This window comes from Aspergillus sydowii, assembly GCF_001890705.1.
Source record: "Aspergillus sydowii CBS 593.65 unplaced genomic scaffold ASPSYscaffold_5, whole genome shotgun sequence".
NCBI classification, from domain to species: domain Eukaryota; kingdom Fungi; phylum Ascomycota; class Eurotiomycetes; order Eurotiales; family Aspergillaceae; genus Aspergillus; species Aspergillus sydowii.
In genome coordinates, this window is record NW_024467863.1 from 1,769,766 (window position 1) to 1,796,402 (window position 26,637).

Here is a 26,637-nt window from a genome sequence, read left to right on the forward strand (position 1 = left end):
CCTTCTGCGTTGGAGAGTTGGCAATCAATGTAGATCACGACGCTCGACGTTCTCGGACCAGGCAGTTAGACACGTCAGACTCCGCGAAATATTCCTTGAGCACCTCAGAAAATTGGGGGAGAACAAGGTATTTCTATCCCAGCAATGGCATATAGGTGGGTAGTTCTCTGCACCAATAAAGGCGAGTGCAAGACTCTTCAGTGGTATGTATTGCGGCTGGCCCCGTGGGGCTATCCACAAACTCCCCGGCTTACCACGGGAAATACCCAAATATGCGAAGGCACATCGTGGCTACGCATTTCGCAGAGCAATGGTTTAGAAGAGGCATAGTGCAGATGCATTTCACTGACCAACGCGGCGAAACCGTGGAGCCTGTGGTTATGGCTTCCACAAGCGTTAATCATCGTAACCAAGAGAGCATGTAATGATCAACGCATAGCTCGCTATGTTTGATATCGATAACTGTGTCCTTCCGTATCAGTCGCCCGGGAGTTAGTATCAGCACGCGTTGAGCGATCCGAGACATGATTGGCGTTGTCATCACTATCACTGTGCATATGGTCCAGAATTAAATCAATCTCATCCCCAGCCGGCGTTTCAATATTACAGTGACGGTCAGGCTGTCTGTTTCTGAAATGATTGCCATCGAGATTTCCGTGCCATTGCACACCTAGCGAAGTGCTACTGTCAACATTCCTAACCTCCTGGTTGTGCTGTGAGTTTTGAGAGTTGGAATGATACCCCGAAGTTCCAGGGCTGGACATGAAAAGCAGAGTCTCGATAGCGTCTTGCTCCATTGAAGAACTTTGCGAGTTATCAGAAAATGCGTTGTAAGGAGCAAGATTGTTCAGAGTTGAAGGTCGAAGGGGCGGTGTTTCAGGAACTCGGTCAACTTCTGAATCTAATTGGAAGTCTTGCTGTGAATGACAGCGTCGGTGTAGAGGAAACAGTGCGTCGCGTGAGGAGCTACCAGGAGTATTTGGGTTTGGGCGACGCCGCTGGCCACTTCCACGTCCGGGGCCGATGTCTGCTGGTGGAGCCAGCCTTGGAGGAGCCGGTCGCTCTGATGATGCACGTCCAATGTGTTTCTGGGGATCTGGCTGCGGTCGTGGATATAGGCCACTCGCTACACTTACTGGAGATTGTCCCATATGAGTTTCAAAAGGATGAGAGCTAGATGTTCCTGGAGCGTCCGGCGCGGAAACAGTAGATCCATTGGGTGAACCGTTTTCGATTAAACGCTGATCATCAATATCATCCATTGAAAGCGGCTGACCCGATTGAGACAGCGTCTCCAAGTTAAGAATCGGAGTCGAACTATTTTTCTGCAGCAGTCCTATCGGTGGCTGGCATTGAATTGAATGCGGATGCCGCCTTTTCTCGACTTTAGCGGCCGCATAGGATAGGCGCGTGCGTAACTGGACGGATAACTAGACACGATCAGCATTTCATTAGTAGGGAGTGCCAGAGTGCGAGAGGCATACTGCAGCAATTCTAGCACCGCGCGGCCCAGAGCCTATGCTCTGAGATCGGCGCCGCCCAATGACACCAAGTCTCGACGCATTTGGAACACCGGGTGGATTTGTGGAAGGTCTCATGTACCTGGGAGCTTCCAGTCGTGATGTGTCGCTCTCGCCACCTACACCTTGACCACCACCCACCTGTGTCGTTTCACTCTCGTGCCCTAAGCGCGAGCCATCCGGGGACAGCGGGGATATTTGAGATATCTCTGGAGATCCATGCAGCCACTTTTTATGGGCTGCAGAAGCACCATTCGCATTCAAATGCGTCCTCGAATCCGAATTCAGGGATATGGGACGTACTCCTGGAAAGCGCGCAGAATAATTATCCGGCGTTTCCGGTACTTTGATATTTGAACTAGTTTCGTGCTGGTATAATTTCTTTGGACTCTGCACGCCTTGGTGCCTATCGACATGCAGCGAGCCATCCATTGTATCGGAGAACAGCAACGTCCACTGTACTTGTCAAGTTTGGTCACACAAGCTTCTCCGGATCCACGAGACGAGGATTCACAGAATACGCGGCTTCAGGGGTTGCTCAGAACAGATCTATGCCCACAAAATAGACAGCGGCTCCAATAAATGCGAGGTATGGACGGATTCGGCATACCCCAGATTGGGCGTTGACACAAAAACATGCGAAGGAAATCAAGGTCCCCAAACCAAGTTATTGAGTCAAAGAGTTGGCTTCTTAAGTAATATTCGTCAAGGCGATCGCCGCAAGGAACATGTCCCTAGAAGTTGCACACGCGGGTCCTTACGACCGTACCCAGCAACAAGTTGACGTTGACCGGTTTTTGTCTCCACTTGAAGCTGTTGCGGGCTCATGGGTCGGAGTTTGGAGCCAAGGTGCGAAGAAGACACAGGCGGAAACGCTCAGGACATGTTGGACCCGTAAATGTCGGCACAAAATAGAAATAATACTTGCCGGGAAGTAGTTTTCTTTTGGCCCGGCTTGTTAGTTGCTGCTGCTGTGAGGAGGGAGTTGGCTTGGTACTTGGTCGCCGTCACAGCGTCAACGGTCCGACACGTGCGATCGACGCGTCTGCGGCACGGTCACGTGCGCTACTTTGCCTGAGGTGTCAGGTTATAGCGAAGGCATTCTTGATGGAAATGGCGATATTATAGAACTGCAATGAATGTTTGAAGTGAGTTCGATCTGGGTTTTCTTGGAAGAATCACATTTGCCAATGTCTAGAATCTTGGATTGTTTTACTGGGTAGGTATCACTAAACGCCATCGGCAATGCGACTTGTAGGTACAATATAAACCCATACACTTTTTAACAGCGGATATATATGCAGCTGGCTTGAAAGGAAGCTAAACTCATTACCTGCGCTTCTTTCCTCCGCCACCTTCCTCATCATCGTTCTTTCGTTTCTTGCCCTCTCTCCGCCAGTAATCGTTGCGCTCCCTCTTTTCCCTCTCTGCCTTCTTCTCTAGACCCTCTGCAACCTTGGCACGGTACACCTTTCTGCGTTCCTCCTGCTTTGCAGAACGCTTGGCCTGCTTCTCATTTCGCAAGGTGTTGAGTTTCTGCATAAGATCCCTGGCCTTCTTCTCCTCGCCGCCTAGAACAACCGCACGTTTCTGTAGATAAGTCTTGTTCTTCTGCGGGCGCATTCGCGTGATCTGGGACTTGAATGGAAGGTCTGCAGCCAGCTGCCGCGGGACGCGGAGAGGATTGAAGTGGCGTTCGGGCCGCTCGACCTGACGGTATTTGGAATCCTTGTTCAAGGGCGTTGGGATACCCTTTTCGCGTCGGACCTCGCCCGTCAGTCGCATGCCCTGCCACCCGTTATCACCGGATTCTCCATTCTCTTCCAAGTCCAATAGGTTGGTCACCGGGTTGTAGAAGCGATGAGGTTTGATGGGATACCATGCGCGCAAGAAGATAATGTCACTCATCAGAATTTTGTCTTCGAACGTTGCACGGAAACACCCGTCGGGTTTGCTCAAGGCTCGCTTGATTTGACCCCTAATCCCAGATACAGTTCGAATGGCTGCACCTTCGAACTTGGCGATTTCAAGAGACGAATTGAACATGTCTTTGATGAAGGCTGTGTTCTTGAAGATTTTGTAAGCCACACCAGTTAGCTTGAGCTTCTTCACGATTTCCGTGTGCTCGTCCACGCTCAACACTACTCCGGTGGCGGCTATCCGGAAGCCGGGGTTCTTGTTTGAGAAAGACTGCACACAGCAGAAACCGGTATTGGGGGCAACAAGTGGCCCGTAGAATGTACCAAAGCAGTGCATGTGCTCTGGGGAGTACTTCAGCATTCGGTTACGGGTCCGACTGTCCGATGTACTGTACATAGGGAGAGTCTGAAAGCGGCGCCAGCCAAGGGAGAAAATAAGCGGGTCGTTGCTCTTTAGGATCTTCTTGTGCCAGCGGTGTCTCTTGATACGAATCTGGACATATCCAAAGCGGTCCTCGGTCGGTGCCAGACCGCCAACAATGACGGGATAGCGAGGATTGAACTTGGTAGCAAATTCACAAGGGACCTTTTCAAGCACGATACGCGCATATGTTCCTGCTTTGAAGCCTTCTGCTCTGACTCTGGAAGTAGGGTCCAAGGATTCGAACTCGGCGCGGTTGATGTCGGTTTGCTTCTGCATTTTCGCCTTTTGTGCGTCGTACCATTCATCCTCTCCAAATTCCTCCTCGGCTTCACCACCGTCTTGCCGCGAATTATCCTTCGAGTTCGCGAAACCTTCGCGATCTTCTTCTTCGAATCGGAGCCTCAAGTCTTCTTTCTTTTTAGCATTTCGGGCGCGCTCGGCTTCCAGGTCTTCAGGGCCATTGTCTTCTTCGCCGCCCTCACCGTCGTCGTTTTCGTCTTCTTCAATTCCATTGAACACTTCTCCCGTCTCTAGATCCTCGAAGGCACCATCCCCCTCATCGTCGTCGCCAAAGGCATCTTCAAGATCCTCATCTTCATCATCCTCGCCGTCACCAGATAATTTAGCGGTCACGAAGCGTTTGCGCAGCGACTCGATCAGTTCTTCGTCCCGCCATTTCCGCTCCAGTTCATCGTAGTCATACTCCGGAACAGCACGGTACTCTGCTTGCTCTTCCTCTTCAACATTTGTTTTCTTGAAGAAGGTATCCTCGTCATCTTCATCTTCCGGCTCCTCGTCATCATCTTCCTCGCCGCGCCACCGTCGAATGACATCAGCAGGTGTTATCGATTCGTCATACATGATGCGCGAGAGATCCGTGATGCGGTAACGTGGGCGCTTGGAATGAAGTGACTTAGCGTTGGCAAGCATGTTATCCTTCCAACGGACGGTTCCATCGTCTTCCTCGTTGACATCCTCATCCTCATCTTCTTCGTCTTCGTCGCTGTCAAGGACCTGGTCTTCCACAGAGGATATAGAGCCAAGGTCCGAGTCACTATCTGCAAACGCAACATCAGATTCCTGACGTGATACATTCCCGTTTTGCCGTTCTCTGAAGCGCTCTCCGAAGTCTGCAGGCGCCGAAACGTCCAAATCGCCTTCGCCTTCGTCATCGCTGCCGTCTTGTATGTCATCCTGATCTGGCTCATCATTTTCCTCATCCTCTGCGCTTTCGAAGCCCTCATCTTCTTCGGATGCATCCTGATTGTCATCGCCGGCAAACCGCACTTGTCTCTTGTGTTTCCTTCCGGTACCGGGTTCTTCGTCATCAACCTTCGTGATGGTCTCTCCACCACGGAACAGACGGACACCACTATCGGCCTCTCCAAGAAGTTTCCGCTCGCCTTGTAAGCCAACCACAAGTTGCTCACCTAGGCCTCGGTCTGTAGCTTTCTCCTCATCTTCCTCGTTGTTGAAATTGGAGGTCTTTACATCGATGTAGACAGCATCTTTGTCGACCAAGACACCTCCGACGTCGGACATGGGTGCGAAAAGTAGCTTCTGCTTCTCACCTAATCTGCGCTTGCTTGCCTTTCCGGTGGCCTTCTGTATCTGCTGGTCCATATACGGCGTCGGGCAAGGGTCGGGTAGAGCTTCAATCCCTGAAACCGTCAAGTCACCGACTCCAGGAACGTGAACGCGAGCGCCTTGAGCCGGGAAGTTTGTCCCTCTCAGATAACCGTACAATGCAATAGTCCGGTCACATTTCGGGTCCTCTTCGATTTGAGTCGGCGGCGTGATATCCAGAAAGCGATCTGCAAGGGCATAGGGGTGCGAGTTGCGCCATACGAGAGGCCGAGGGTTCTTCATGACGGAAAGGAAGCGGGAGAGGTTATGAACTTCACGGTCGGGGTAGCGGCCATTGATAACACCGGAGAGGTAGAATAGCTTCGCTCCATTATACAATTCGCTCCAGAACCGGTTCTTCAGGCGCTTCTTGGCGGCCCGTAGGGTGCTTTGCTTCTTGAAAAGATCCAGATGCGTGAGAATACCGAAAACGTTTCCGGGCATACCACTGGTAGATAGGGCGTTCAAAAACTCCATCGTCTCCATCTCGAATCCGTAATTCCCATCAATCATCAGGAGAACAATATCCGCGATCTTGGCCACGTCGATCATGCTTGCAAGCGAGTCTGAAGGACATTCTAGGATGGTGAGACGGCGGCGCTTGGATGTCACCACGGTCAAGGGTCCATTGGGTGTGCTAAGTGTCTGTTTGGTGTATCGGCGAATCAAGGACTTGATAAGAGTCGTCTTGCCAACCTATACGGGAAAAAAGATAAGTTAAACCACGCGCACTTGAATTTCTCTGCGAAAAAGGATACTCACACCGGACGGTCCAACCACAGCCACAACGAGCGGGGGAGCCTCTTCAGGCAAACGATCAACCAGAGGGACATGGAGTCTTTTCTCTTTAATCTATATCCGCAATAAAAATTAGCGACAAGCTCCGGAAAGCATTCGGAATGCGAGAGAAATCGTCCATACATCGTGGGATCTCGCGCCGGCTTTATTTCCTTTACCGGGGTTCGAGAACGCGAAAGCTTTCGGATTCGGTCCTATATTTCCAGCATTAAAGTAAGCAACTGATCCTATGATCCATTATAGCATGGCGCCGTTGCGCCCAGCTTGTTTAACGGTATACTGACCATCATATTTCTTCTTTTCTTTCGTGACCCGGTGGGCCCTGTTCGATTGCTGCTCCATTGCAGAAAAAAAAGAGAAAACGAGGTCAAAGACCTCTCAGGAAGTCTATATCCTCCTGCACTGAAAGAAAAATCTCCCGGAAATAATCGACGGTGAGCTGCTCTCTTTTTTCTGTCAAGCTAGCTCGAGATGAAATCGCATTTCTCTTTTCTTTCGGGGCGGATGTTCTTAGCGCCGATTAATTTTCTGCAGTGTGCCTCAGGCGGAAAGGCTTATCGATAAGAACCATTACCGCGCTAGTCCGCTTCTAGCTGACCCACCGCTTCCATGGGCCATATTCTAAGGTGTCAGGATGTGCATATATATGAATTCCATTCGGTGATGGGCGGTGGCTTCTTTAACTGTGAAATATCTGATTACTCAACCGTGGCAGAGAAGCATATTACTTTACGCTATAGTCTACTTCACCAGCCCCACAGTTCAAGTCAATAATATTTATGCTGTATTATATGTGGCTAGCTACGTATTCCTTTATTTGCATGGTCGCTAGACATTATGAGTATATCCAGACAGATTTAATCTAATCTGACCTCTCAAGTGTCGTCGAAATATCATCTTTTCCTCCTGATCCCGGTCCCGAACTGACCTTTGCCCTCGACAAGGCTTCGCCAGTTGCAGAGAGCGCATCCAGGAAATCACCTAGTAGTCGATCCAATTCAGCTGTTACGGCGCCTCCCCCGGCGCCGTCCATCAGAACTTCGAGACGTGGCGGGATGATTTCAGGGAACTTGATTGTTTGCTCGATTCCTTCCGCGGCGGACACGGAAGGCATGTATCGTGCTGTATGTAGGGACTCAGGCTGGCCGAGAATGGTGGAAAAGGGATGCTTTACGTCCATGTCTTTGTGCGGGATTGCAGTGGGAAAGGGTTCGTCGTACGCGGGAGGTGGCCCCGTAGTCTGGATACTGTTTTGCCAAGCCGGTGCGGTGTCCTCTTCTTCGTCTGGTCCCGGGCCCTCTAATACAGAGGATTGTGAATAAGAAGGGTAATCAACTGACGTTAGTAATTCGGGGTACTCGTGGTCAGCAAAGTGCTGCTGCCGTGATGGTACACCATCAGGGGGAGTGGAAGGGCGGTCGAATCGGAATGGGTCATAGTCAGTATCGGAGCTTGTAGATATACTGGACTGGACAGACGCAGATGTTGATGGTCGCGAAATATCCGCAGGCTCGGGTCTCGTAGTGCTAGCCTTGAGTGTATCAGTGCGGCTGGAATCTCCCGCATAGCTGAATTCGCTGGCGACTTCGTCGTCAGTTGATGAGGTCATAACGGGGAATGTCCACTCCATTGTAGCTCGCTTTTCAGCAAGATCAAACACAGGTGCGTCTGTATTTTGGGTATTATCAGCCTCAGATTCAGATTCAGCCTCCGCCCCCGAGTCAGTTTCAGGCTCGGGCTCGGGCTCGGGCTCTGACTCTTCTGTGGGAGCCTGCATGAACATTGGAAACTTCCAATCCATGGTAGGTGGACGTGGGCCAGTTCGGGGCTGGAAAGTTTCTTGGGAATCAAGGTTATTGCTCAATTCACTACTGGATGAGCGCGATCGGCCCTCATTGGAGCCGCGGTTTTGACGCCCGCTGGATCTGTTGGCACGGATGGTGTCGGCATCCGCGAGTTGAAATGGCTGGGCTGTGGTGGCGCCCGCCGCATAATGGGATGAATCAAACGAGCCAATGTCGATGTCAATGAATGTCGATGTGACAGAAGAACGATCTGTGTCAGTACGGAGCGGCAAGTCGGACACAGGGGCTTTGTCCTCAATCGGTACGAAGTCGTTCTTCGTCGCATATGTGTAGCTCGGTTTTTCCTCATCGAAGAGGCCTTCCATTGCTGCGGCACCTCGGCGGACTCGCTCGTCAAAATTAGCCTTATCCTGCTCCGTCATCTCAGTGTTCGTCGGCTCGTCCGTTGGTTCTTGCTGAGATTTGTTCGCAGCAGCCTTAATCTCTTGTTCCATCTCTGCCAGTGAAGCTGCCAGCTGATCAAGATCGATAACAGAGAATCTTCGCTCAAAGTCATCCGTTGTACTAAAGTTCCAGTCCTCGTCGATATCCGACTCGGCGTCTGGCACTTCCGCGGCCGCAGCACCACCAGGATGGAATAACGAAATGCGCTGACCGCCGCGTTGGGACCATTGATAATAGATGCGGACAAGCTCACTTAGGGATGATGTTGGGTACTCTTCCTCGGTGTTCGCAATGTATGGGTGTTGTAGGATGTCCGCCATGGTGGGACGAATGAGCGGGTCAGAATTTAATGCGAATGTCACCATATTCCGCAACCCTTCACTGTACCTATCACTGTCTGCCAGTTGCGGCGTTTTCCTATTCAACTGCCTGCCGATCTGCATTCTCTCTCGTAAATTTGCATTCGGCGGGTTTCCTGTGGCGACTTCAAAAAGTGTACACCCATATGCCCAGACATCAATCTACTGCGGTTAGCCACACGCTAGCTTCCGAGGTTTGGTTAGTTTACGAACCTCGCTACTGTACTGATGCCCTTGGCCAACACTGAACATTTCTGGTGGCATCCAATGGGGGGTGCCAATCCAGGTCGATCGTTTATCCATATGGGACTGGAGAACACCAGCAACGCCGAAGTCACATATTTGTAACCTACCCTCTTCATGGATAAGAACGTTGGCAGCTAAAATTCAAAGTCAGCAAATTAACTTTTTGTCGGCTTCCAAGGTAGGAAGCATACCTTTGATATCGCGATGAATGATGCCCGCATCATGTATAGCACGCAATCCAGCAGCTAGCTCGCGAGCTACCGGAATGGCGAATTTCTCCTCTAGTCTATCGCCAGTTGCTCGCATCTTGAGATGTTAGTGACAAGGGCTTCCTGTTTTGGTTCTAGGGTGAAATGAGCCACACTTACCAGAGTCCTAACACTACCACCAGGGCAGTATTCGCAAACCAACCAGAGCTGCGAATGGATAGAAACGGCCTCGATAATTTCGTTGATATTCTTCGCTCCGGAATCTTTAACTTGTTTCATAACCTTCGTTTCGTGAATAAAATCTTTGATAGACTCATCTTTAAAGTCGCGCATCGACTTGTAATCTAATGAGTCGATATCAAGAACTTTGATGGCGACAACGTCTCGAGATGGGAGTTGGTGGCCTTTGTACACGCGACCATAGGCACCCTTCCCGATGAGTTCTTCAAATTCGTATGCAGGCGTTTCTGTTTTTGCTCTGCGACACATCTCACGAACCGCAGTGCCTTGCTCACGAGCTAGCTTGATGGCCTCTGCTTTGTGCTTCGTGATGGCGGCCATAGCGGATGTAGGGTCCAGGAAACGGGACGTTCGAGGGGCCTCCATGGTGCAGTTAAGTATAATCTACCTTTCCACACTCAGTAAAACCGGTGAAAGCTCCGTGGGTATGAAAAAAGAAGACCAAAACGCAATCCTTGAGGATATAGAGAAGGAAGTTTGCGAATGAAGATTGTCGATATTAAGATGATGACAGTGTTGAGCCAAGTATTGATGTTTTAAAGTGACACTGGTTAGGCAGTTCCACAGGGAGAAAAGAGCCCAGGCGAAACACTGCGCACTCCGCCTTCCTTGCAGTAGTTGATTCGGTATTAGGAAATAATCTCAGGCAAAAGGACTCAACACGAGTCAGTTCCTTCTCCAAGCAGGACGAACAAAACTGTTTCGAGATGGCTGCCAGGTGCCAGACAACCTAGCACTTGGAGTTGAAAGCCAATGAAGCCGGGCCGTGGCCAGCTCCCAATCCTACAAAATTACTGTGATTAAAGAGCAGCCTTCACGCCACGAAAAACCGCAAAGGCCGATAAGGCCAGGGCCAAGTCGAATGTTCGTGTCAAAGCCAGCCGCCTGCAGCGGCCTCGAATGGTGGAGATTTGCGCCTCAACTCCGACCTCAAATCCTGACCGAGATTTTTGATACCACACAACTGCATCGAGTGTATGTACGGCGCATTCCTGAGTATGCTTCTCGTCGCGCGATAAGGTGGTGGTGGGCTGGAACAATAGGAGGATCGAACATTGGAAGTCCCATCCATGTGTTGAACTCTGGACTTCTGGAGTCAGTCTGGGCGCCGCCAAGAATCCACTACGCTAATTTAGCGCCATCAGGGGGCAAATCAGAGTGAGCAGGGCACAAGGGCACACCAGAAGGCATAACCTTTGTTCAGGAGTATTAGTATTACATAAATTCTACATGTTTAACTTAGTTAAATAGTTAACTAGGGAAGATCCATGATGCCTCCTCCAGCTTCTCCCCTTGAATATAACCCAACGGACCACCTGGAAATGCCTGGGGACTCTTCGGCAAGGATTCCCAGCTTGGGATGCTCAATCTGCTGACCCCCCACGCCCCGAAGCCATCGCAGCAGCAGCGTGTGAAATCGATCTGGGGATCCGAGTCTCCGGGACTGGCCATTGGACAAGCCGTTCTTTCCTGCAGGCGCACGCAAGTTCGAGTGCCGATGAATGACGACGAGGTCTATTCTAAAACACAGAGTAGTACCCAGTGGGATGGGTTTCGACATTATTGTATGGATGAACTTCTACTGATTTATACAGTGGTCTTAAATTGATCAATAGCTCTTGTTGACTGTGACAACATCTAGGAATGGACGTTTCTTCAATGGCCACCAGCAAGACGATTTCCGTGACCATGGCCGGCTAGACATTGACAGTACGGTTGGAACTTTGCACCAACCCCTCTATAGCAACTCACATTCTTACTAGAGAATGGGCCAACAAAAAATATGGCCGTTTTCTGATAGACGCCAGTTTAGACTGAAAAGGTTTTGAATTACGGAAACCACAGGTTCAAAGAAAACGATATCTGGGTTCATTAAATATCGCTGTAAGCGTTGCTATCTATAGCACTCTGCTGGGAATATGGGCAACCGCGAAGGCCATGCATATTAGGGATTGTATGTACAGTATAGTATAATCTATAGCTTGAACTCAGCGCGTAGCGAGTCCCCGAACCGCTTAATAGCCTCTGTGATATTTTCTTCGCTGGCAGCAGCGAACGTGGCGCGGAAGAACATTCTCTCCTCGGTTCGTCCAGCGGCCTTGAACCAGCTCCCGCGCGAGATAAGGACACCGTTGCTAACGGCGGCTTCGAAAATCGTTTCTTCGATGGCGTCGCGTGTCTTGCCGGATGTGATTTCGGGGTGTTTCTTCCAGTCAACTTCGATCCAGTGCTGCGGGATTGGGTTAGTTATTGCTCTACAGATACTTGCATTTTGACAGGGGCGGGTTTAAAAGACTTACGAACATGCCCGCGGCGGGGGCAATCCAGTTAGAAATTTCTTGGGGGAGATGCTTCTCGCAAGCCTGGACGATGATATCCCGGCGGCTTGTGTACTCCATACGAAGGTTGATCAGCCAGTCAAGGTACCCGGTGTGGCCCCAGTGTTCGTCCAAGAGCTTGAAGATGATCAACTGGGAGATACCGCTTGGGTGCTGGGCCGAAACCTCCGTGTTTCGGATGAAGCGTTCTACGATCTGCTCAGAACCGACAATCCAGCCGGTGCGTGAGCCGGGTGTTAGAACCTTCGAGAATGACTCCATGCGAAGAACACGTCCATCGACATCAAGACTCAAGTATGACGGAATAAGCGACTTGAGGAATTCTTCGTGGTTGGCAGGAGGGGGCACCGGCTCGCTGTTTGCTCCTGTGTATGGCTGCATCTGCAGGAAATAGTACGGCTCGTCCTCAATGATGTAAAGGTTGTGCTTTTGCGCGACTTTGTAGACCTCCTTGCGGCGCTCCAGAGATTGGGTGGCGCCTGTGGGGTTCTGACCCGTTGGGATAGTATATAGCACACGAGGCTTCCGACCACCGCGGGCCGTCTCATCCCAGTTACTCATAACTTCATCGAGCGCATCGGGCAGGAGACCCTGTTCGTCCATCTTCACTGGTGCCACTTTGATTCCCTGTGGAAGAGCGGTTTCCTGGGCACTTGAAAATGTATATTCTTCCATCAAAAGGTAATCGCCCTTCTCGCAAAGCAGTCGAAGAGCTGTATCCCAGGCATAGGTGCTACCTGCAGTTAAGCAACATTGCCAATCAGAATAGGGAGGGTTGTGAATAAGCTGCTCATTGTTAGCTACTTCTCAGTCTCTGCATATACTTTCTCAACGCACCTCGGTGTGTTCAGTCACGAATCTGAGTAATTGAGGAGACCCCGTTGCCTGTCCGTAGTTCAGACAGACCTCTAGATCATACAAACTCTTTCCCTCGCGAATATCAAACTTTCCCGCAACCAAGGAATCTCCGGCAGCGCCGTGAGAGAACTTCGGTGGAGTAGGGACCTTGACCGAGACCTCTTCAATCGGAAAGTATTCTGGCGAAGGGAGTCCACCACCCAAAGAAATGAGGCCTTCGACAGAAACCATGTTAGTTATCTATGCATAACTCCCCAAAGTGTAACAATCCCTTACCTGGGTTCTTCAAGTATTTCGCGGCGCCTTTCAATGTCGACACCTTACGTGTCTTTGCCTCAAGCGTCAACAGATCTATAGAGCATTCTCTTAGCGACAACCGGACAATCATCAGGCCCCTGCCCTAACACGAGAAGCATACCATCGAACCTTTTCGCCTTCGGTTTGGTGTAACAGGCCTACCAATGCGCACCTCAGTTTAGCTTCAACTCCCATTGAGAAGTCCATCACACTCAGGCGAAACTCACCGGACTCTTGAACATATCACTGCTGGTGGACGGCGCAACCCCAGGGGGCATCTTGGCGCTCTGTGCTCTCACAGCTGCGATCCCATCAACGGTTAATGGCTTGGGGACGCCATTTCCGTTCGCATCCACGTCCAAAGCTGCCGGCGGAGACATTCTGCGCTTCACAAAGTTACTTTGTCGGTGCGAGGGGTAGACGAGGGAGATGGCGGGGTACTGGTGTTCAGGTTGGGGCACGAGCGCTTCTCGATAAGGTATGGATATAAAGTAAATATGCGCGAGCGAGATCGCAGTCGTCAAACGAGGTTTTGATGAGGCAAAAGTCGTTATTTTCCTGGTTGTGAAGAGTGGAGCGGTTCCCGACGGCAGATGGATGCAGGCCGGTCGACCGCCATCTTTTAAATCTGGCACCCTGCGGATCACAACAGAAGGGCGAAAGAGGAAATGCCCCCTTGAATTGCGAACTGAGTTTTCGTTATCTAATTGGAGATGGTGGCGCGCGCTTTGGTTCGTCGCTTTGAGTCAGAATGTAACTGGAATCACCGCAAGGGCGTGAGGCGTGGAGCAACAAGTGGGCAGTTGGACGAGCATGTATTGAACATTTCTGGTTTGTACTTCATGGCGACACAGCCGAGCAGTAATATAGGCGAAGTAGTAGTCCTTGAGGGTCATGGACGAATAACCAATTCAGCCAAGATCTAGACGAGATCTGAAACAGGGATGTATTTAATTATATATACATATTCTCAACTTATACCACCACCTTGAGCAATACCAAAGGCGATTTCGTCGTAGAGGACTCCGCAATCAATACAAAGCGTAAAGATACATGAAATTCAATTACGCAACTCGGCCGCTGCATAACCCCGCAGGGCCGCTACGCATAGATAAGGCTACTCCCGGCACCGGCCTCTTATCGCCTCCCAAAGTGCGTACCTTGATGTCAGCTTGGCTGCGCGTGCGTGATTTTGGATGGAATAGCGCAATATGTTCCTGGTATATGACAACACTACTCTATTTATTGCTACGAGTTCGCGACGTATTTTCCAGTTGTCCCGTCTAGCTGAGCCTCCAAAACAGCGCCCGTCCCATTCAACACACTCTGAATAGCCTCCGGGAGGAGCTTACCCAGCTCGGCAACCGTGGCTGCAGTACCCGCCCAGATATGTCCTCCTGATGCTGCCTTGGCGATTCCGGGGTAGTCAGGGGTAGGAGCGAACGAAATGTTGAGGTCTTCATTCGTCGCGCGTGATCCGTCTCCGTGGGGGTGCACCAGCAGCATACTCTTCCGCGGGGCGTTCCAGCCTTTATTATTCAGGACGATCGTCAGCACCGGGATATTGTATCTTCGTGCAACCCAGTACACGGATCCTGGGACGGAGAAGAGATATGTTCCATCTCCGACGATCTGGCAGACGAATTTCCCTTTGTTGGATCCGCCATGCTCTAGGTCTGTTGCGAGCTTGATTCCAAGGGCCCCGCCGCCTGACCAACCCAGACCACCGCCGCCACAGTTGATCCAGGAGTTTGGAATCGTGGCTGCGATCTGGTCGGAGACGATTGGTGTGAGGGTTACAGATTCGATCGCCCAGAGGGTGTCGATTGGGCAGCCCTTTCGGACCTGGCTGATGAGATAAGGGGCATTCAAAACTGCGTCATCACCGCCTGGTGGTGTTACTGCGAGCGCCGTTATAGCATGTCGTGCTTTGCGGAATTCCTCCTCTCGGCGTTTCCCCTTCACTGTGTTTTCCTCTGAGTTGACCACCTGCTTTAATCGCTCGTTTGACGAGACATATTCATTGATTTGTTTCAAGGCAGTTGCCGACTCAGCTCGGAAGGTTGCGATGGAAGGGATGTAGAAAACGGGCATTTGCTGCTTGAGGGGGTCAACATCAACGTGGATGATCTTAGCAGATTCTGAAGGCCTGCACTGCGTGGGTATCCAGGGCACATCGCAATCAGCCACAAGGATGAGATCTGCTGTCTTGATGGCGTCATGCAAGCCAAAGCGCATCCCCAATGATGCAGGATGGTCTCCCGGAAAACACATATCACTTCCACCAGTATCCAAAACACGAATGCCTTTAAACGTATCCGCCAAAGTCACCAACTCCCTCACCCCTCGAGCTTCACGCCCAGAATACCCCACAATAACCAATGGCTCTTTTGCCGCAGCAAGCTCAGACGCAATAAGCTCAACTCCCTCTGAAGGGAGCGCCGAAGGCGCCACCCCAATCGCAGCATGCGGATTGACTTTATACGGCTGAATCTCCTCCTCCATGACCTCGCGTGCTCCAACAAGATAAACAGGTCCCTTGGGATCACTCGTAGCAAACTGTAATGCCCTGTGAACCATCTGCTTAATGTTCTTCCCTGACCGGATATCCGCCGCGTAGCGGCAGTACTGCGAGACAATCTGCTTCTGGTCAGGCACGTCCTGGATCCAGTGGATGTACTCGGTGCGGGAACCGCGCATCTCGCCCTCCAGCGTGAACGGGGATAGACCCGCGAAGATCAGAACTGGTGCACGCCCGCAGGAGGCATTGTGCACGGCGGCCCCGAGACCCTGGGTACCGACGTCAACGTGTACGATCACACACTGCGGTTTTCCTGTCAATCTTGCATATCCGTCGGCCATCGATAGGGCCACCATCTGCAGGGTTGGATGCAAGGTTAGTAACGGCTACGAGCGTAATGCACCTGCACCTCGTTAAAGGGCCAGACACATAAAGATTCGGACGCACCTCGTTGGGACAGGTGACAATCTTGGGGAACTCATCCGGCTTCTCTTTCTGCCCTTTGACCATAGCCTCGAGGATGGAGGGGTGATCGGAGCCAAGATTGACGAAGCAATGGGTGACGCCGGCCTATAAAACAGTCAATATTCGGCGAGATACTATGGAAAGTAGGTATTTGCCAGAAAAGACGTACCTCCCATAACGCCTCAAAGAAGGCAAACGAAGCTGTGTATACCCTGTGTAGAACATTAGTTTAGACTTTTTAAACTTGTTGAAGGGGCCGTATACATGGCGATGGATGAGCGAATCTGGGCCAACTCAGAACAAAGAGGATCAAGTGACCAGCAATAGGCTTGAGGGGAAGGAAGAGTGGGTATAAGAGTGCCAGCCATGGCGAGCGAGGCGTGGGTAATAAAGCAATCGTAAAGGTAATCAATCGGCCATATCTCCGAGTGCACAGCCGAAGATGTAGCAGGGCATCGCACGAATTCCGCTGCGGGGTTGTGCATCTTGGATGGATCCGTCTTCCCCACATTAACTGAGTGTGGTCGTTGAGGGTGTTGGTCTATGGAGACGACAGTTGGAAACTCCCGCTGACATTGGAGAAAGGGTAAGGTACGAACATTGAACATACACTGTATACAGCCATAGAAAGGTACCATGTTTATATGTAAAACCTAGTTTAGGCAATCTTTCCCACCCCGTTCAATGTCAAGTATACATCAGTGCCCCAGCCCCAGAGACTCTGGACAGCGATGCTGCCGCCAAAATACTCCGCATAGGCTCTACTCAGCGGAAGCCCATATCCGAGCCCAGCGATGGTGCTCAGCTGGCCGCTATTATTAGATATCGTGTTAAGGGCGTCTATACTACTGCCCCCCTCTCCCATGTCCAAATCGGAGAATGTCGTAAAGCTGTACGACCAAACCTGTGGCAGAACTTCCGGCGATATACCGCCGCCTCTATCTCGGATGCGAAGTGTAATGCTCTGCGACGAAGGCGTTGAGAGTTTTATCGACTCGTTTGCGTCTGCGGTGCCAACGACCGTGTCGACATAGAATCCAACATCGCTGTGGGACTGAGCGCCGCGGGCCTCTACCGGCCTTGTAACTGGCTCGTGAGATTGACGGCTAGGCACATCCGGTGCAGCCGCAATTGTCACCTCAATTGGCTCCCGTTCGTTTCCACTCTCAATAACCGCTCTGAAAGCATTTTTCAAAAGTTCGGTGAGAATATACTCCACGTGTACAGGAACATGGGCAAAACTGGCGTCCGGTTGCCCGTCAATCTCCAATCGTGGGCGCACTCCGTACTTGAGCTCGCAGATTTCTCCCACGAATTCCTCGCACGTCCTTACAATCCGCGCTGGTTGAAGGGCAGTATCAATAACCCCAATATAATTAGACGGTGTCGTGTTCTTCCGCGACTTTTTCGGTTCTTTTGACTCTTCTCCGGCGGGCAGCGATGCAAAATGGAGAGCTAGATGCTGCTCGGCGATTAACCGCGTGCCAATTCGAGCACGCAGATGCGTATCCAAAAACCGTGTAACCTCTGCAGGGTCTATGTATCTTCGGCATTCGAGAAAGCCACGGGCGAGAATCGGAATCGTGTTTGCGTGTGTGTGAACAAGGTCTGCAAGCACCTCGGCGAACTGGTTTTCCTCTTCCAGGTTCGTGACCTGGCGCTTTTGCCACGGGAGTAGAGTCGACAGCGAGTGCACGTAGTTGCCGTATATTTTTGAGACATGGGGGTTTGCGACGACGATGAATGGCAAGTTCCGAAGAGCTTCAATTCGGGAGGCTAGGCGTGCAGGGAGGAGTGAAAGGGTGAAGTTGGCGGAGGCAAGCAGGGCATCTTTCGACAGTGGCGGGCGACCGTGTCTGGGGAATTGTTATTAGTGTTTACAGCCTTCCAGAAAGAAATATGGACTATAGTTCTCACTTTAACAGATCCGCAAGTGTCAACGGACGTCGCCGACTGGCAGCAAGCTGAGCAACCTCATCATTCGCCCGGGGTGTAGGTTGACTCTGGGTATCGATCCGGAAATGGTATGAGGATGTAAAGCGGCGCACTGATGTGGGATTACGGTAGCGAAGGATGCCGCGTCGAATGCCACAACCTACAGACCGGGTCTGAAAAGGAATCGTTGTGGCCATAGCAAATACAATCCATTCTGCGTCGTGGGTCGAGGAGCAAAAGTTCGTGAATCATTCCTGGCTGTCCGCGGTGAAGCACGGGCTCACGTGCCAAGCCATCCATGGACTGATTGATTATCGACCATGCAGCCCAGGGCGGGGAGTTTGCGCAAACGCCTTGTACGAATTTCCAAGAATAGGTATCTACAATATTTCTGTTCTCTGGTTATGCTCAAAAATATTTTGTTGCCTTGGCTGCGCTGGTGACGGTGCTTCAATCCTTGAGCGACTGGAGCAATAAGCTCATGCTTATCGCGGCTAGTGTTGCTCGTCGATAAGATACCTACGTCAGGAAGACAGACCTTTAGCACAGCCCCTCATAATACGCCGCCGCCTATACTTTTCTTAACCACAGTTTTACTTCTGTCATCTCAACATGGCTTTCTAGTGGTCCTTTCTATTTTGCCCTCATCTCGGTTTGGGAATCATACAGCAGAAGAAACGCTTCACCATTGGATGAAGGAGTACACTAAGGACCGTGGCCAGTACAGCTCACAAGACCTTGAAGAAGCCATGTATTCTCCTGTCATGAGCATAAAATCAAATTCGTAACTCGTACATCTCTTCATCGACTGCTTAAGAAAAGCAAGAAAAAAGGGGAAAAGAGAAATCCTCCACATGCGGTGCAAGTATCGGCATATCTTGCTCTATTGCTTGTCATTGCCAGAAAACCCAGGAAGCGCACGAACAAAAGTCCCCGATCACTGAGTTTTGACCTCCGCGTCCTCCTCAACGTGAATGTGTGGGCTCGACTTGAAAGTGTCAACGAGGTCATCGGCGTATTCAACACTAAGTATTGTTAAAGTCAGTTGGGCTTTATTCCGGGATGGTCGTAAGGCAAGGGAGGCGGGCTTACGTGAAGCCCTTGATGAGGGTGTATTCATGCTTGATGATTCCACCTTTATCCTGAGCAGCGGACTTGGCCCTGTTGTGGGACACTTGGCGTTAGCCATGGCTTGCATAAATTAGATGGAGGGGGTAGACAGTCTCACTTCTCGAGCTCCTCAGGAGGGGAGTCCTTCTTCAGGGTAACCTGGATTTGGTCAGTTATCACGTACAGGAACACAAGAAGGAGCAACGAACATTGTACAGAGGCATCTTAAACGACTGTAGAACGAGTTGGAGAGTAGCTAAGTGGCAGAGGGAGAGTGGTGTTTTGGTGAGAGATAGAGGTGGATCGTAGATTGGAGGGTCCTCCAACCGAAGGGTGGGGAGAGCGCATTTATATGGGCAGCCGTTGCCGGGGAGGGGTGACTCAATAGGCAATCCGCGTAATTAGATAAGGGGGTTTCACCATTTGCCGCAACTGGTTACTGATAAAGACCAACGTCCCATAGCGGTTGCCTACGCGGGTAGTAGTACTACCCAGTAAGGTACCTTCTATTGTAGCTGTACCTCTTGTTGAACACTATAGTTACTTGCCTACTATTAGCCGGTTTGAACGCTTTCTGTAAGATACTGCGGGGGTTGGCTGTGTTCTTAGAATCTACGGTTTGTAAAACCAATGCGCTCGCATCGCTGGCGCATCTCAGCATCACATACAACAAGCCCTGGCATCTGTCGTGATCGGCTCGAGCCTCGTGTGGCAGATGACGTACATTGGGAGCAAATGCGGGGCAGGCACGTGATACGGCAAGCACGCCAGTAGCAGAACACGACGACTTCGAGGTTACACTGGATAGTTTTAGGATTGTCAATCCCAAGACTACTCGATAATGGGCGCTTCAAAGCAATCTGCATGTGGGTGGAATGTTCTAGCAGTTATGGCGGACGGCACGGAAAACCCCTCGCAACCCAAACTCTGAGACAGTGAGGGGTAGCAGTAAGGTTGACAAGAGCCATGACTATGAGCGACAGACTTCAACTAAAAACTGTGGAGTGCGACGTGTCCCTGGCAAATGATAAGGGTAACAGTCGGAATCAAACTGCCTCATCAGAAAAAGGCAATGTCTCTTCACAGCCCAACCAAGCCGGATCCATCGTCTTCGCGTGGAGGCATTTTCAGCCCATGCAGCCCATTATACCTAGGACTTTCAGGTTCTTTCCATCCCTCCAAGGCTTTGATCTCGGTGATCTTATAAACCTCCACTCCCAGAGGGCGTGTGGTAGCACCCATTGCTTCCTCCTTTGCTTCCCAGCCCCAGTTGGACAAGTCGCCTGTCAAAACAACAATTAGTACATGTCAAAGGACAAATGAGAGAAACAGGACTGATTGACAGACCTCCAGGGCAGGCAGACAAGGCGCAGAGCACATCGACCTCGGCGAAGAATTCAAAATATTCGCCAGGCTTCGCCGGCGATGTTTCCATAAAGTACTTTGCGTTTTCATCCAAGCCCGTTACTTGGAAGACATTGAGGACGTCGTGAATATCCAGTTCAGTCAATCCGTGCGGTAACACAGCCCGAGTAAGGTTGGAATGGCAGTGGAAGTCGAACTGCTCTCCTCCCATCAATAAATTAACTATGAAAAGTCAAATGATCAGCGCCGTCCGGAGTATAACTGAAAGGATGCCGCGAATAACTGTACCATATGGATCGCAGCGTGTACCCAGAAGGTCATGGACGCGCCCTCCCCATCGCGTAGTCCCAAACCCCTTGTCCTCCTTTTTCCCATCAACATCTAGTACCTCATGTAGCTGCCCGCCCGCAAGCGAGTCGCCGGTGATCGTCACCAGGGGTCGCAGATATGGCAAATTCGACCAGAGACGATCACCCACGGAGACATGCGAGGCGTGAATCTGGCGCGTGCGTGCAGCCCATAATCGCTCGCGGGGGTTTTTGGCATTCCAGATATTGAGGTCTCCCACCTGAGGTCCGTTTGGTGTTGTCAAGCGACAGATATGTCCAGCCGGCACTACCCACGCCTGAGCCGAGCAGGGACGGATGGTAAATGAACTCTCGAGAACTCGCACGGTGGGGTTGGATGCGGTCTCGGAGATAGTCCTATAAATCAGAGTTGTTCCGTGGACGGTTGAGTCCTTTGGAGCTGTGTATGCTGGCGGAGGCTGGCGTGGAGTGGTCATCTTGAGACTGCGTTGTGGTGCGATTCTCTCAGGGAAGCAAGATGGGATGCCTGTCGAGAGGACACGGACACGAAGCTCGCCATTTTAGTCAAGACAATTGGAGAAACCCCGAATCGGACCTGGTAACAGTCGCGCAATTCGCCTTGTATCTGTTTCTATCTTCTCCAACTATCTTCGCCCCGCATATGCAGTGAATAAGCTGCATGTCACTCTCAAGGATTACCTGCCTGAGGCCCCGAGGCAGCTTTGCCCAATCTATACACTACTCAATTGAGCCCAAGTGGCATTATATCCTCATTAGACCTCGACTACTGAGAATGTTTAACGTGATAATATAAATTAAATGTGATGGATTGTTATGGGCTTAGTAAAGTACACATTAATACAAACAAGTCAAAAGCACAAACTCTAGGGGATATATATATCTGGTTGTTGAACCAGATATAGAACACAAACAAATTCCAAATACCTGTGGAATTAAATCCCGCAGAGAAAAAAGTCAATATTAGAAAACGTTGCCAGAAAGGATCCTAAGCACGCGAATTCAGTGTGACAGGACCATGGCTGATGCAGATGAGGTTGGTGAGAAGGACCACACAGATTACCCATCCAAAGGCCAACATAAATTCACTCTCTCGGAGGGAACAAGAAAGATAGGCAGGCAAACGCAAAATCAATTTAGATGAGAGGATCGTATAGCAGCAAGCGACTTGTTGATGGGCATATACCCATTCGCCCTAATTTGTCCTTCAGCAAGATTCCTGAGCCTGGTAATGCTCAAGGTAAATTTGTGGTGGCTGGAATACCATCCCCAAACAACTCATCTCGAGAGACTAGGATGTCACCGGCCGCAGAGCCAGCTTCAGGTGCCGGAAAAATTGACTGTCGTAGTTGCAAGTGTAAGCTTACTGAGCAGAGAAAGGGGAAGAGGACGCAGGTCACAATTACGACTTACATATGCTCCGCATGGCTTCCCGGGTCTATAAGCCATAAGCGCTGCCTCGAGAGTTCTGTTGACGAATTTCTTCCATACGACAAGCAGAATCAGCTTGGTCGTTTGGGGGGCGCCAGCTATCCCCATATCCCCTTGTCTGCCATCAAACATGGGCGTTGCTTCTGGCCATCCCGTCTGTATCACGATCGTCTGGAGTCGCATTCCCTTTGGCCGGATAAATACATCAGGCGCTTTAGCCGAATCTTGATAAGGTGCTGTGAAACCGGCAAAGGCTATTGAACCAAGTTAGTACATGACAGCAGCAGAACGAGTTAGACAAATCAAGGCATCATTCACTAACTGGTGCCGCACTCGACCTCCAGCCCACCCATTTCCTCCAGGGTCAGAGTCCCCGATAATATGCTGTTCGCAATCTCGAAGTGTATCCATCTGAACAAAGTGTCAAAGATGCTGCAAGACGCAACGATGACGAGTTCCCTTCGCACGCGAGTTATAATTGAGTCTCAGGCGACGCAATTTGATTACGCGGTCTCTGAGTAGACGCATAACCGCTTTTCCCAACTCAGACTCTAAATCGGCGTATATGTACACTTGAGTTCGATTGTTATCGGTTTCTGCCAGCCTTTGCTGGACTTGGACCAAGAACTCGGCTGTCATCAACAATGATTCGGACTTGGTCGCCATTTGCGATATGGACAGAAAAGAGTGGATAGACTTGGAGATGGAGAATCCTGAAACGGAGGGTTCATGTCTGCGTAATACATATAATATCAAAGTTTGGGCAGGACATAACGTCCGGTACAGCTAGTACATCAGGTACACCAGGTACCATCCTTACTGATAGGCGCGGGCATGGTTCAGTATAACCAGAGCACTAATGAAACCCAAAGAGGAAGAGCTGGAGCAAAATCTTAAACCCGAGCAAAAAGGATGGTACCGATGGTGCCTGAGTCATGAACTGGGTTTGATTCAAAACTATCATTATGCTAAATCCTCATCCCACCAAACCAACCCGTACAAAACAAAAACACAATGTTCAGTGTACTTATTAACAGCAAATGACAGGGGTAGTAGTGGGGGGGAAATATCTCCAAAAGAACAGACGATGCAGAAAATAGAAGAAGTAAAGAGTCAAACGCCCAAAACACCGGGTTTCATCAGAGGAAGGGCCAGGGTCATATCGGCCAAACAAATAGGAAGTAGGGATTGAATGCCAACTTAGGTGTCACGAACACGGGTCTGACGCTTCGCAGTCCCAATGTGTGTGTTGTGAACCTTGGTAGCGAATTTGAGACTGGTCAGGGTTTCGGACAAGTGAGCTTGCAGTGGGCTGACCATGACAAACATGAGTGTCTTCGAATTTCCGCCCAGCGAGAATTGAAGAAGATATGTCAACTGTTGGGCATGTTAGGCTTCGTTCTTGTGCTCGGCAAGATTGGGACTTGGGGACATACCTTGCTGTTCCGATAGGGAATGTGGCCCCCTTCCTTGCCCTGTCCTAGGGCTGCAATCACATCACCCAGACAGCTCAAGCTGCGGTTAATGTTTTGTGTCTCTCTTAGCCTATCCCCAGTTGCACCACTGTGGCTTAGTCTCTCACTCCCAGCCAAGTCCACCAAATTGAGGGTTCCCTCACTTCGTTCGCCGGTAATGTAGTTCTCGCCGATCAGCTTGAGGATGAAGACCGAGTGGGAGCGAGATGAGCGTTCGTTAGCCTTCGTAGCAGCCACTGACCGGTTGGCTGCCGCTCTCTTGAGAATGGACTCAACCATCTCCGGGGATTCTAATTCGACAGTGGTAACGTCGGTGATGATGGTTTTCCCCCTCTGCATGTCGTGGCGGATTTCAAGCTTTTTCTTGTCCAGCTCTTCTGCTCTACCCAGTAAATCGTTCAAGTTTTCGTTGTAAACTTCAACGAAATTGCCTTCCATCTTATATCTCCAGCCCTTTTCCTCGAGGCTTGTAGCCGTCTCGTAAATTTGGTGCACGGCCCTGGGAATCATACCATCCAACGACGACATGGTGTGAGTCTTACCACTGCCGGTCTGACCATAGCAGAATATACAAACATTATATCCATCCAGTGCGCTCTGCACAAGCTGGCTGATTTCATCGAAGACGTCACTGTTTTGCGCTGCTGGGCCAAATACGTGGTCGTACGAGAAATTATGGTTCTTTCTCGTCACAGCACCAAGGCTGCTCTTCTCCTCGGGCCCGATAATATTGATCTCCTTGGAATCTTCCGTCTCGTCCGGGTAGGTAAACTGCGCCGCTTCCGACGTGTCTTCGATTCCTAGAGTGGGACGAACGCGGCAGAAAACCCGGATGTTGCCCTTGAGTTCCTGCACCTGGTTGTGTAATTTCCGCCTTAATGTTTCTTCCCTTCTGAGTTTTTCTTTGGCGGCATTGGTTTCGGCCGCAGCATCCATCATTTGCTGGTTCAATCGCTCAAAGGCCTCGGATTGCTCCTCCCTTCCGGATTCCAAGAACTCGATCCGCGCCTTTAGCGCACTAATGGTTGACTCCAAGGTTATACTGTTGGCGCTGCTTGTGTCCAAGTTCTGCCGAAGATTGTTGGTATTCTTTCGTTCCCGCTCAAGCTCGGTTCGCAAAGCTTGGAGATCATCTTGGGCGGAGACAAGTTCCTTCACCTTCTTGTCAAGTTCGATCTGTGATAGTTGGGCATCGAGCGCGGTCTGCGAGTGGAGTTGGTTCATCTCGCGAAGGCGGTTGGACTTCTCGTCGTCCAATTCATGCTCAAAACGCCGTGTTAGCTCACGAATCTCGGATTCATGCTGTGCTTTGAGCGTATCCAACTGCCTCTGCCCATCATACCTAGCCGTTTCGAGCTCCGTACGCTGACGGGAGATAAGCTCTTCCATCGCAATTTCATGCTCGCGCTGGGCGTGTTTGAACGTATCCTCTACCGCCCCGATACGCGATTTGATAGATTCGACTTCCACACGGAGCTCCAGGTTTCGCTCGGTCAGTTCCTTCTTTGAGTCTTCCAACTCGCCAACTGCATGTCAAGGTATGTAAGCACTGTATCTGACCAAATGAGTGGCCTACTTACCTCTTAATTTGTACACCTCGACTGCCTCCTTGAGGCCTGAGCTCGCTTGGCCATGTTGGTTCAATTGAGAGACGAAACTGCTCAAGAGATACTCCATGTTCTGTTCCCGTGCGTCTTGATCCCACTCGCCGCCTGTAGAAAAGTTAAATGCCTTGATCTTGGTTTCTTTGTTCAGGAATCCGGGTGATGGTGCACGCTTCTTTTTGGCTGAGTGGTTATGTTGGAATTGAGGGCCGGAGAGGGTGAGCAAGGCAGGTTTGGGGACGGGTATTTTTGACGGGGTGAAAATGGGGGCTCTGTCATGTTTGGGAAACATGTTAGGAATCGTGATCTCGCAAGGGAATGGGCTCAAACTCAAATCCCCCATGGGTGTGCATATTGAACTCTCGTTGTGAGGAGACTCAAAACAGGGCTCCAGAAGGGGAGACAGAGAGGGTTGAGCGCCGCGTGTTTCCCTCTGAGAATCAAGACGGGCTTGCCATGACGAAAATAGTGGAACAGGGGAGGTAGGGCGGGATAACAAGAAATACGAGGTGTGCATACCCTTACGTTTGCCAAGTACTCTGCGGGAGTTTTCTTCTTCATGGGTGTCCAAGGACGTTGCGGGACGGGGAATCGAGTATCCGTTCGGTCTGCGGGAAGTGCTCATGGAGGTATTGGGGCGCCCCATGGTTGACGACGAAAGCGGGCCCCTCGGTCGTGACGCCGCTGAAGCCGACCGGGTCAAGGTGGATGAAGCGTAGGAGTTTGCGCGGCCGTGAGTCTTAGTGGTTCCATTGACGGATCTCGAAGCGGACGGCGTGCCTGCGCCTGCCCTTACGCCCTCGGTAGTACTCCTCGTGCGAGAGGATTCTTTGCCTGTCAGGTCAATTCCATCCTCGCCTTGAGTGTCTGGGATACCTACGCGGCACTGAGGTGGGTTTGTTCGCAATTGCGCCTGGTTGCGGTAGCCTCGAGCGAGAGTTCGTTCCGGACGGGTTCATCTCCTTGAGCCCAGGGATGCGAGATCCCTGTATTCTCGATTGTACCTGGTACTCATATTAGGACTGACACACCTTGTCTGGGGATTCAATGGTAGTAGAGTACCGGGCTTCCGTTCTCCATGATATCGGTCTCCTCGCGGACAACACTGTGCGTGAAATGACTGAGGAAGTCAATGATGCAAGGACGGCAATAAACAAATTAATGAGCGACCTGCAGCGTGTCGGCAGCCGAGCTGCGTTGTCAGTCGGCGGAGTATCTATCGTCAAAGTGGGTTGATTGATATCGAATGGATGGATGAGGAGTGATTGATTGTTGGCGAACTGCTTTTAGTTTCTGGTTTCTGGAGCGACGGAGGGCGGTA

General features: G+C 50.8%; 9 protein-coding genes across 9 annotated transcripts; all 9 read right to left on the reverse strand.

Annotated features, from left to right (window-relative positions):
* Positions 1-443: 443 nt before the first annotated feature.
* On the reverse strand, positions 444-1,952 carry ASPSYDRAFT_89780 (uncharacterized protein; the record flags this gene model as incomplete). Its single annotated transcript, XM_040852216.1, has 2 exons — positions 444-1,430; positions 1,485-1,952. 2 exons carry the CDS (start codon positions 1,950-1,952, stop codon positions 444-446), a joined length of 1,455 nt encoding a protein of 484 aa, XP_040702866.1.
* Positions 1,953-2,675: 723 nt separating this feature from the next.
* Positions 2,676-6,758, reverse strand: ASPSYDRAFT_68812 (GTPase BMS1). The gene is made up of 4 exons (XM_040850448.1): positions 6,572-6,758; positions 6,411-6,481; positions 6,252-6,341; positions 2,676-6,185 (listed from the first exon to the last, which is right to left on the reverse strand). Exons 1-4 carry the CDS (start codon positions 6,627-6,629, stop codon positions 2,850-2,852), a joined length of 3,555 nt encoding a protein of 1,184 aa, XP_040702867.1. The 5' UTR covers positions 6,630-6,758; the 3' UTR covers positions 2,676-2,849.
* Positions 6,759-7,149: 391 nt separating this feature from the next.
* Positions 7,150-9,956, reverse strand: ASPSYDRAFT_31684 (putative serine/threonine protein kinase; the record flags this gene model as incomplete). The annotated part of the gene is made up of 4 exons (XM_040844894.1): positions 7,150-9,057; positions 9,109-9,275; positions 9,333-9,447; positions 9,510-9,956. 4 exons carry the CDS (start codon positions 9,954-9,956, stop codon positions 7,150-7,152), a joined length of 2,637 nt encoding a protein of 878 aa, XP_040702868.1.
* A 1,609-nt stretch (positions 9,957-11,565) lies between these two features.
* Positions 11,566-13,464, reverse strand: ASPSYDRAFT_150752 (aminotransferase-like domain-containing protein; the record flags this gene model as incomplete). Its single annotated transcript, XM_040842035.1, has 6 exons — positions 11,566-11,820; positions 11,891-12,715; positions 12,767-13,002; positions 13,064-13,138; positions 13,206-13,242; positions 13,312-13,464. The coding sequence occupies 6 exons, from the start codon at positions 13,462-13,464 to the stop codon at positions 11,566-11,568; spliced, it is 1,581 nt and encodes a 526-aa protein (XP_040702869.1).
* Positions 13,465-14,253: 789 nt separating this feature from the next.
* Positions 14,254-16,405, reverse strand: ASPSYDRAFT_45496 (putative thiamine pyrophosphate enzyme). The gene is made up of 4 exons (XM_040847055.1): positions 16,335-16,405; positions 16,240-16,282; positions 16,053-16,175; positions 14,254-15,961 (listed from the first exon to the last, which is right to left on the reverse strand). Coding segments are annotated over exons 1-4 (1,797 nt in total). The 5' UTR covers positions 16,337-16,405; the 3' UTR covers positions 14,254-14,332.
* Positions 16,406-16,728: 323 nt separating this feature from the next.
* On the reverse strand, positions 16,729-18,202 carry ASPSYDRAFT_151789 (alpha-ketoacid dehydrogenase kinase family protein; the record flags this gene model as incomplete). Its single annotated transcript, XM_040842128.1, has 2 exons — positions 16,729-17,926; positions 17,988-18,202. 2 exons carry the CDS (start codon positions 18,200-18,202, stop codon positions 16,729-16,731), a joined length of 1,413 nt encoding a protein of 470 aa, XP_040702871.1.
* Positions 18,203-18,942: 740 nt separating this feature from the next.
* Positions 18,943-21,264, reverse strand: ASPSYDRAFT_89786 (urea carboxylase-associated family protein; the record flags this gene model as incomplete). Its single annotated transcript, XM_040852217.1, has 6 exons — positions 18,943-19,030; positions 19,098-19,166; positions 19,234-19,274; positions 20,208-20,398; positions 20,463-20,702; positions 20,769-21,264. The coding sequence occupies 6 exons, from the start codon at positions 21,262-21,264 to the stop codon at positions 18,943-18,945; spliced, it is 1,125 nt and encodes a 374-aa protein (XP_040702872.1).
* A 348-nt stretch (positions 21,265-21,612) lies between these two features.
* Positions 21,613-22,922, reverse strand: ASPSYDRAFT_68817 (uncharacterized protein). Its single transcript, XM_040850450.1, has 3 exons — positions 22,705-22,922; positions 22,220-22,491; positions 21,613-22,146 (listed from the first exon to the last, which is right to left on the reverse strand). The coding sequence occupies exons 1-3, from the start codon at positions 22,901-22,903 to the stop codon at positions 22,042-22,044; spliced, it is 576 nt and encodes a 191-aa protein (XP_040702873.1). The 5' UTR covers positions 22,904-22,922; the 3' UTR covers positions 21,613-22,041.
* A 34-nt stretch (positions 22,923-22,956) lies between these two features.
* Positions 22,957-26,561, reverse strand: ASPSYDRAFT_45502 (putative kinesin family protein (KlpA)). Its single transcript, XM_040847056.1, has 6 exons — positions 26,379-26,561; positions 26,197-26,320; positions 25,836-26,144; positions 25,293-25,424; positions 23,674-25,238; positions 22,957-23,614 (listed from the first exon to the last, which is right to left on the reverse strand). The coding sequence occupies exons 1-6, from the start codon at positions 26,394-26,396 to the stop codon at positions 23,438-23,440; spliced, it is 2,325 nt and encodes a 774-aa protein (XP_040702874.1). The 5' UTR covers positions 26,397-26,561; the 3' UTR covers positions 22,957-23,437.
* Between the last annotated feature and the right edge of the window lie 76 nt (positions 26,562-26,637).